Source organism: Fukomys damarensis, unplaced genomic scaffold (genome assembly GCF_012274545.1).
Source record: "Fukomys damarensis isolate Sample0158 unplaced genomic scaffold, DMR_v1.0_HiC HiC_scaffold_18, whole genome shotgun sequence".
NCBI classification, from domain to species: Eukaryota; Metazoa; Chordata; class Mammalia; order Rodentia; family Bathyergidae; genus Fukomys; species Fukomys damarensis.
In genome coordinates, this window is record NW_022900930.1 from 49067881 (window position 1) to 49077930 (window position 10050).

The 10050-nt window shown below is 51.5% G+C and overlaps 1 protein-coding gene across 7 annotated transcripts in view; it reads left to right on the forward strand.

The window, feature by feature from the left end:
• The window catches only part of Msra (methionine sulfoxide reductase A), a 335029-nt gene extending 325739 nt beyond the window's left edge, over positions 1-9290 (forward strand). For all 7 annotated transcript variants that reach the window (XM_010622959.3, XM_010622951.3, XM_010622970.3 and 4 more), the window contains one exon: positions 8575-9290. In XM_010622959.3, the coding sequence (XP_010621261.1) occupies positions 8575-8739 (165 nt within the window). In that variant the 3' untranslated portion in view covers positions 8740-9290. The remainder of the gene's footprint in view (positions 1-8574) is intronic.
• The last annotated feature ends 760 nt before the right edge of the window (positions 9291-10050 follow it).

The window sequence follows — 10050 nt, forward strand, 5'->3', positions numbered from 1 at the left end:
TATATATATATATATATATATTCCTGAGAAAGCCTGTTTGAGGCTCAGAAAATGAAACACCAAAGTATGGTACTTTAGCATGCTGAGTGCTTTTGAGTAGAAGGAACTGAGAGGCACAGATGTGGCCTCAGGACCAACCTTCTAACCTTCTAACCTTCTGTTGCTGTCACCCCCAGCCACAGGACTGGGGTTCTCTCTGAACTTTCCTTATCTCACCGAGGAAACTTCCTCCCAAAGAAACAAATCTCTTAAGCTCCCTTCTTAGGAACCTCATCAAAGGAAAATGGACCAAGAGAGAAGAGATGAATGCTTCAGCCAGACAGACTTTCATCTGTGCTTCTGAGGGCAGTGTGAGAGGTGGGCTGGGAGACTTCATCTGTGAAATAAGACAACTCTGCTCTCAGGGAATTTCTACCCGCTGCTCCCTCTCCTCCAGAGCTGAGAGGAACTTTGTCCCAGGCCCTGTCTGCTCTTTGGGCTCATTCATTTCCCCCACAATCATTCACTATCCCTCTAAAATTGCCTGGCAGCCCCCCATTATCCTCTCCCCTTTGAAGAGGGTATTGAAACTTCACCCATCTTACCTCCTCTTTGAGTTTCACATTTGGCATGGCTCCCATGAGCGTGCTGAGTAAATCCATACACCTTCTCCTACAGATCTGCTTGCTGTCAGTTACATTCACTGAGCCCTCAGAAGCAGAGGGCGAGTGCTTCCTCCATATTGTACCCCATTTCATTGACCTAAGGCAAGCAAAGAGCCAAAGATAAGGCTGAGTTGAAAACCATTATAGCATTGAGGGCATGTGAGCTCCGATTACACAGAGGCCACTTAGCAACAGGCAGAACATGTACAGCTGCAAGGCATTTAAGGAACTCTGCCTGATCACTATCTGGTGAAACAGGGACTTAGTAACTGTGCCTAGAAAGGGATACAAACCTTTCAGAATGAGCCCAAGAAAGTCACTTAACAAGGGAACAGCAATAAGAAATAACATTTACAACTTGCTGTAAGGGAGCATAATCAGATTTTAGAGTTGCTACATTACATTTTTTTAAATGTCCAATTTTTCAAGAAAAACTGTGAAACAAGGAAATAAAGGACAACTTAGCAGACAAAGACTTCAAACTGGCTATTATAAATATGCTGAAAAAAATAAGGGAAACCATATTTGAGGACTTGAAAGAAAATACGAAAACAATATCTCCCTAAAGAAAGATTAACAACAAGAAGATAGACATTATAAGACAAAACAAATAAATAGAAATTCTGAAACTAGGTAGAACTATGTAAAAATCCAAATGTGTAATCTTAAATAAAAAACTTCCCTAGAAGAGCTGAGTTGACAGAAGAAAGAAGGTGTGAACTTGTAGATAAGTCAATGGAGATGATCTCACCCAAGAAATGGGCAGAAAAAAAGAACAGTCAGAAAATGGTGATGGCTGCTCAACTCTTGAGAATGTACTCTTTTAGCTTTGCACCACTGTGAAAAAGTACCTGAGACAACCAACTTAAAAAGAGAAAAAGTTTACTTGGGCTCATGATTTCTGAGGGTTTAGCTCAGGGTCAGTTGGCTGATTGCTTTGGGCCTGTGGTGAGGGAGCACATCATGGTGGGAGCACATGGCAGAGGAAATGGTTCATCCCATGGCAGATGGGAAACAGAGAGAGGAAAGGGTTGGCATCCTAATATTGCTTTTAAAGTCACACCGCCCCCAGTGACCTACCTGCCTTCTACCAGGCTCTCTCTTTAAAGATTATGCCACCCCCAACAGTATCTCCATGGGCTAGAGGACAAACGTTCACCACATAAGCCTTCGGGAGATAGTCCAGATCCAAACTATAGCAATGCTAAAATCCACTAGCTTGCAGACTTTAAAAGGGTATCACTTATGGTAGGTGAACTATATCTCAATAAATTGCTTATCTAGAAAAAGGATCCTGGTTTAGAAAAGGCTCTGGAAGGCAGATGGTTTAACAGGAAGGGCATCTTTCTGCTTTAACCTTATTTTACAGTTGAGGAAACTGAATCTCAGATAGGTGAAACAGATTTCCCAGTGCTTATAATGTATGAGACATAACTTTCTTTAACTCTTCACAGTTAGAGTGACAGGCAAGCCCAGTTTGCCTGAGGCTGTCCTCGCTGAAAATCCTGCATCCTGAGATGCTCTGGCCCAGACCCGGGCACACCAGCATAGCTGGCCACTCTGTATACTGTTCAAATCAGCACCGATCTCCTTCCCAGCAGCCTTGAGTTGCCAAGATTCATACATAAATGAGAATTATGGAGTTCTGCAAAGCTCCTTGGCCTTACTGAATTCACTGTTTTGAACTTAAGCAGCTGGTATGTTGCTTTAAATTATTTTCTATTCAACCTATTGGAATGAAGGATCTTTCCTTTTAATGAAATCTGCATTTCATCCCCAAGGTGAAACCCAGTGTCCTTGGCTTTTCTGAAAAGTGAAAAGTGGTTTCCTTTGTGTACTAAATGCTAAGAATATAATAAAAACAGAGGTTGCTGTTAATTGATTGAAGATATGAAAAAGCAGATTATAACCCTCAGAGATACACACAGAGAAGAGAGAGAGAGAAAAGACATTCATTCTTCCTGCAACTTGAAGCCATGAAAGGAAAACTCATGAAGGAAAAGTCATTTGAATTCTTTTTCACAACCAGCAGATCTGAAAAGAAGAATCAAATCAAGAGAAACCAGAGGTCCTTGAATGCATGATTGGTGTAAAACATCCCAAGGTGGAGGGTGCACTGTCTGAGCCAGAGCCCACGGGAGGTGCCACTTCTCAGCCATCCGACACTGGGCCACATCTCTGGCCTGAGTGGGAAGTCACAGGCCAGGGCAGCAGCCCAGCCAGGCCCGGCCTGGTGCGGATGGGGAGGCAGGCGGAGAGGAGGAGGGGCCCAGGAAGTGCCCTCTGTGCCACGGTGACTGCCAGACAGTGGAAGAGCAAAGCCCGCACGGGCCGCACAGAAACAGACATAAACTCCTTCTGCCTCTGCCTCCCTCTTCTGCCTCATAGCCCCCTGCTCACTGGGCACCTCCCTGGCCCCCATGGTTCCAGTTTACTTGTGATGGTGCCAGGGTCTGCTCGCCTCTCCCCTCCGCTCCTTCCAGCCCTCCTCGTGTGCCAGGCACTCAGGTCGCGGAGGTCCCTCTGCCCAGCACAGACCCTTTCTGCCCTGAGAACCACCACCCCATGTTTAAGGCCCACCTCCTCCAAGGTGTTTCTTCCCAGCAGAGGAGCCTTTCCTAATTTCGTTCCCTCCAGGCGTTCCCTGTTCATCTCCAGACCTCGGGAACACCCCGTGCCTGAAGCAGTAGGTGCTCGTGGCCAAGGAGTCCTGTCTCCCCAGCAGAAGGGAGGCCAGGGCTATCTTCAGTGTCTGTTTCACTGCTGTCTGGCACAGTCTTTGGCACACAGCCCCCTTGCCATCACAGTAACGAGGTCAGTCAAGGGAAGCTGACGAGTCAGAAAGGTACTTGCAGAGAAGTCTCGCTACTGGCGTAGGCTGGTCTGGCCAGGAACAACACTGTTGGGCCCCTCGGCAAAGGGAGAAAAGCATCAAAGCTGTGTTGACTTCACAGCCTCTGCCCAGAAACCATAGAAGTCACTTCCACACATAGCTTATCGGCCAGGGCCAGAGAAGGTAATGTGGGCAGCCTGACTTGAAGGGGAAGGCAAGGGATTTTGGTGAGTGCCACACTTGTCCTCTAGGGCAGAGGATCTCATTCTGTAATACACAGAGATCCTTATAACATGCTAATTCCAACCCTGTGGGTCTGGAGAAAGTTTTGGATTCTGCGCTGTGAACAAGGGCCAGGAGGAACTCTGGAGCTTCGCTGGTCCACAGAACAAGCGGACCCCCACCCCCACCAACAGAGACAAAACTCAGCCAGCAGCTTTGCTGCAAACCAAGCGAGCTCTCCTCTCCGGGGTCAGAAGACACTGTGATTTACCTCTGAGGGTGCAGGGGACACAGAGGAATCCATAACAACAGCCATTAACTGCTTGATGAAACTGCAGTCTGGGGAGGGACAGAGCCCTAGAAATGCCACAGCCCTCCTAAGAAGCCAGACCTTCTGTTCCGAGGCTGTCATTTGCATAAGCAGGTCTTTTAAATGGACCACATTAGGTCTAATTGTGTCACCTCTTTTTCTTCTTTCCTCCCCTCCAGTCCCAAGGCTGGGAAGGGTCAGTGCCCGCTGTGACAGCACCTTGTAAGGGCACTGTCCCCTTCAAGCACTGTCCTGTCATTGTCACGCTGGTGGAGGGAGCTTCTGCTTGCTGGAACTCGGCCTTCTTGCATGTCCCAGCGGAGGTGGATTGGCTCATGGGGGACAATTCTGTTCTTCAGAGCCAGAAGCTCCTGAGCCTCTGGGGTTCCTGGGGCTGCAGAGCCACCGAGGGCAGGCAAACCTGCTTGTTCCCTGGCTCCTACCCAACCTGCTCCGCGCTGCACTAAACCAAACACTCAGGAGCCTCTGCTCAACTCGGAAGAGATGATGGTTTTCTTCCTAGTGGTTTTATTGAAAAGCTGTGACAGTTATTTCATACCCTTTCCCAGAAATTTTCATGGATGGCAATCTGGTCAGCTGGAAACTGCACATGGACAGACACTGCTGACTCGATCATTGATGTTGGCTGAATTTCTTAAGCCTGCATGGTGTGTGTGTGTGTGTGTGTGTGTGTGTGTGCACATGCTCACATGTGAGTGCACAAGTCAGAAGCACAGCATGGAGTTTGATAGAAGTGGATCTGGAAGGAACTGCAGTGGTCTGCACTCAGAAGGGAAAGATCAGGGACCACTGGAAGCCCCGCCCAATACAAGCTCTCAGTTACCCCTGGGGCAGACTGGGGAATAGCATCTGCACCTCTACCTCTAGAGAGGACCTGGAATTTCAGGCTGGGCCCTTAGAAGTCTAACCCCAGTATCCCATGGGCTTTGTGTCATAGGCTGGGCTTCTGTTCTTGGAAACAAATCTCATGCCACTAGAACGAGATGGTAAAAAAATAAATACATGTATACATTTTAGAAATCACAACACAAAAACCCAACACGTAAGCAGAATTCTTTCAGTGGGTGGAGGAGGATTCACTTGCTCCAACTTCTCATTTGCATAAATAGGAGCCTTACCAGATTAGAATCTCTCTCTCTCTCTCTCTCTCTCTCTCTCTCTGTCTCTCTCTGACTTTACCTGCTGTTTCTCATTGCTCCAAGGGCCTTCAAACTATGATCATAATTAAGGTCATCTGTCTTGAAAATGCTCCCCACTGACGGGATGAGCCTGCAGGTTTCCCCAGCCTGGGTAGAGGCAGCTGCAGGGTCTTGGCAGCCCTGACTAAGGACCTTGAATCTGGGGTTGTGATTGTACAGCAGAGGGTCGCAGAACCCTTGGGAGTTAGAAGCAGATTAGATTGTGAGTTTCCGTGGAAGAGCACCCCTGATGTTCTCTGGATTCTCAAGGGAGCCCTAGATCACCCCGCCCCAGAATGCTAAGAACCACTCGCATGCCTTTGAGTTTCTTCTTTATGACACAGTTTCTAAGAAGCGAGAGGTGCACATAGGTCAATCCACGGTGAGGGCTGACTGTGTATCACGCAGTGTCCTCAGGCACGCGTATGCACACCCATGTAGTATGTGCTAACAGGTGAGTGTGTGCACACACACCCCTAGCGCCCTGTTCTCGTGGGTGCTCACCGATTGCCCTTTGGTGCCCCCGCCTGCTCGGCTTTCCGGGTGCTGGCTTCCCACAGTGCCTGGTGGGGACAGCACGTGTGTGGGCAGAAGCACAAAGCTCACGGAACCCGGAGCTGGGCAGGTCTGCAGCCCTGTCCCTAAGCACGGAACTAGGAAGGGCACAGCCGCAGGGGCCCAGCATGGGCAGTCTTCCCGCAGGAACGGTCCTCACCCGGGAGGTGGCTTACAGGACCCTGCCAGGGGCGCAGTATCCTGGGCAGCCCCTGTGCTGTCAGGTTCCTCCCAGTCTGAGGTCTTGATGAGTGAAGTGACTGCCATCTGGTGGCAGAGGCTGGTACTGCAGGTATCCGCCAGCGACCTCTCCGCGGCTCCCCTAGGGCTCTGCCCACCAGTGGGAGCCACTTCCTGCAGCCTGATTCACAGAGCTGGAGTAGTCCTGGCACAGGACGCCCGCCGTGTTCATACAGGGACAGCCATTCCAGCCATTCGTGAAGGAAGGGAGTCAGGCGGGCAGGTGTGAGGAGGGGTCCCGGGGCTGGCCACTTTCAGGACGAGCAGATATGTGGGTGGAGACCTGGGGCCGCCTGAGGAACCTGCCCCCTCCCCGGAAGGAGGCTGGAAGAGGCTGAGGGTCACAGCGGGGAAGCGGTTGGATTCCAGACGGGAAGCCCCCATGCAAGACGGAAGGCTCCCGGGTGCAGGGGCGGTGTCACTGTGGGCAGCATGGCAGCCTAACAAACTGGGCGAGGGGCTCTGAGGTTGAGCGCCATACCCCGAGCTTCCAGGCATCCTAAAGCTGGAGCCCTCCGGATCCAGCCTTTCTTTGGTATTCGGACACAGCGGCTGGAGGGAAGCGATTCTTTCCATCAATCATGAAGTTCTTCGGTTCTCTGAACTTGCCACGGACCTCGAATGTCAATTCCTGAACTTGGTGATTTTTCTTCTTTGCAAGCTATTGGCTGTCAGGGCGGTCTGCATGCCCACAGGCCTCATGCTGGTCATTTTCTCCACAAGATTGTATTCTCACAGCCACCGTGTCCCCACAGTGACCGCAGGACTTGCATCACCACGCGTCGCCCCTGTACACTGACTCTGGGGTATATGTGTGTCGGCCATCTCCAGTCCTTATCTTGGCTGAGGTTCTGTTTCCCGAACACAATTCTGATAGCAAGTGCCAGGTCAACAAATCGACCGAGGTCTTCCGAGAAGGGTGGGCTTTTTATAAAGGGAATTTGGTGTCTCCAGGATCATTGCAAGGACTGTTAGAATGAAAGGCAGGGAAGAGCACTATTAGATTTCAGGATCCCAAGAAGTTACAGAAACCACCAGAACCCATTGTCTGGTGACCAACTGCTCACAGCTCAGGTGAAGTGACTCCAGGAGGTGGCCAGGAGCAGCTCTCTGCAGACACCTGCACCCACCTCACCCTGGCACCTTGCAGGTAACAGCCCCACTCCCCACCCCGCACCTAGCTGCCAGGTTCCACGTGGGCTTCTCTCATTGGTGGAAGCTGAAGTGGGCCACAGCCGGCAGCTGAACTTGGGAAATGAGGTCCCCAGGCATTCTGCTGCAACAGCCCCAGGGCCCGTTGAGAACCTTGGGTAAGGACCTCAGGTACCTTGGGTATCAGGCACGGCACCTGACACACACTTTTAAACATGGGTGACAATAACAGGACTTCCTTCCTAGGGCTGTTATGAGGCTAAACTTAATACGTGTGAAGTCTCCACATGGAGTGTGGCCTTTGGTCAGCCCTCAACAATCGCTAGTTTACAAAAAGAAGTTGTCAAACCGACATTCGGATGGCTCCTCATTCCCACTCTAACCCTACTAGAAAACTGGCTTCTTCCCCAGTCTGGTTCAACCGCCCACTTTGGTGAGGACACATCCCTTGCCATTCTGGGCTGCGTGGCTATAAGACTGAGAATCTGCCTCTCTCTAAGGAGACTCAGTGGAAAGTCTGAAGTTCTCAGGAGGGTCTGGAAGCAGATAACCATGCTGAGCGGTGGCCTGGGGTTTTCTGTGCCTGCCTGGCAGGGTGGAGTCCTGACTGCAGATGCACAGAGCCTGCAGCTGGGTCTCGGCTTTGGCTCCCACACTCCCAGCTTATAAGAAGCCAGAGCCAGGGTGCAGCTGCCACCCCAAAGCGGCAGGAGCACTGACCCATGGGAGCAGCCCTACTTCCTCATCCATCTCGGGGGGGCCCCAAATACCTGTGCTCCCCTCCCCCACCTCTGTTGCCATCAACACAGGCGCCACCAGGACCTAACTGGTCACGGAGGGCGGGGCGCTGACACAGGCCCACAGGCCACGTCCTCCCCCGACCTGGCTCCTTGGCCTCCTTGGATCCGAGCTCAGAGCAGACCCCACGGGACCCGCTCGCAGGACATGGAGCAGGGGCGCCGCTCCCCTCTGTGCAGCCTGGGAGTGGGCCGGGCCTGTCCCTGACTGAGGGCAGAGGGGCGGCCCCTGCCAGGCTGCAGTCCCTGCCTGTCCCTGCCCCGCTGGGTCCTGACAGGGAGCCCGTCCTTCCTCGTGGGAAGTCAGGAGTCCCCTGTGCCCGCTGTCCCACGGGGGAGGGGCTCCCAGACAACTGCAGGTCCAGCCAGGACCCCCCCACAGCCGGGCAGCAGTGGCAGCGGGTGGAGAAAAATACAGGGTCAAAACCCTGTTTCACACCCGACTTCAAGACCTGGCTCATGAAGGCCGAGAAAGAACAGTGCCCCCGCAAGTCGCCCACTGTGAAGGGCAGAGCCAGTGCACAACCTGGCCACCATCCGCTGCCCACCACGGCTGCCCGCCCTCCTCCTCCTCCGGGAGGTCCGTGTCCAGCACCAGAGCGTGAGGTCTCTCTCTCCACAGGGACTGTCGGAGCACGGCTTCGGTGGGATCACTACCGACATCCGGGAGGGACAGACTTTCTACTACGCGGAAGACTACCACCAGCAGTACCTGAGCAAGAACCCGGATGGCTACTGTGGCCTCGGGGGCACGGGGGTTTCCTGTCCCCTGGGTATTAAGAAGTAACTTCTCCTGGCACGGTAACCTCTGCAGGTTCCAGTAAAAACGCTCCCCCTAAATGGGCTGATGCTTCTGTGATTCACATCTATGGCTCTTTCAAGTGCATTGATAACAAATCGGGGTTTATTGAGGTTTAATTTTCAGGAAGTGCATTGGCAAGTTGATAAAAAGTATGTTGTCATCAGATATGTTAGGGTGGGAATAATACTGTGAAATTTTCTGAGTCACTTGGGTTCTAAACAGATTGAAAGAGTACGGTGTATTCCCCCCTGGGACCCTGGGGACTGCCATGGGAGACGGCTGGCCAGGGATGGGAGACTCGGGACCCTCCTCTGCATCCTGTCCACTTAAGTGTCACCTGCCCTTCAGTGCCTTACAACACGCACAGGTGCAGCCTGGACGAATCACTGCTCCGTGGAGCCTGGATGTGTGGAAGGGGCTTTCTCTCAGTGTTCTGTGGAGGGAGAAGTGCATTCGCTTGAGGAATTGAACTCTTTGCTTATAGCTATGGGAAATGCTTGTCCTAATAAAAATCTACAGTTCAGTGCTGCAAACTACCTGTGTCTCCTCAGTCTTTTCCTTATTTCAGAAGATCATTTATAAGTGCTGCAAAGTAAATTAGGAGCTCTAATAGAGCTTGGGAGGTAAAAAACCTCATCATCATTTCCCCAGAAATGGGAATATTATGATTGAAATGTATGGAAAATGTGCACACCTCTATCTCCTTGCAACTGTAGCAATAATAGTTGTTTTCCAGATACCTGTCACATCAAGTACGTTGAGAAAGACAGCAAACACCTTCATTCCCTGGCCTACAGAAAGTTGTATTCAAGACGGGGACTTGAAACCATAAGCCATACACATGAGAGCTGGTTTCAGGTCCTGATGGATGATACAAAGATGAATAGGACGAGGTCAGGAGCTGTGGAATTGTGTTCGAGGCCATCTCGGCCAGTGGGTCAGGGGAGGCCCCTGCCCTCTCCAGGTGGTGACTGGGGAACAGAAGGACCTCAGCTTGCAGTGACCTGCAGGTGGCAGTGTGTTAGGAGCAGACCCATGGGGGCAGGTGCTTGAAGGAAAATCTTTGCAAATAAAAGGATCTGGAAGTAGAAATGGCCCAGGTCAGGGAGGACTGGAAAACAGAAAGATCAGTGGGGACCAGGGATGCAGGAGGAGAGTCCTGGACAGAGGATTCTGCCAGGTGGGCAGATCCAGGCAGGGAGGACCTTCTTCTAAGGACAACGTATTCTGTTGAACACACAGGCAACGGGGAGAGTCCACACTTCTTCTTTAGCCTGAGCAATGGTATGGACAGTG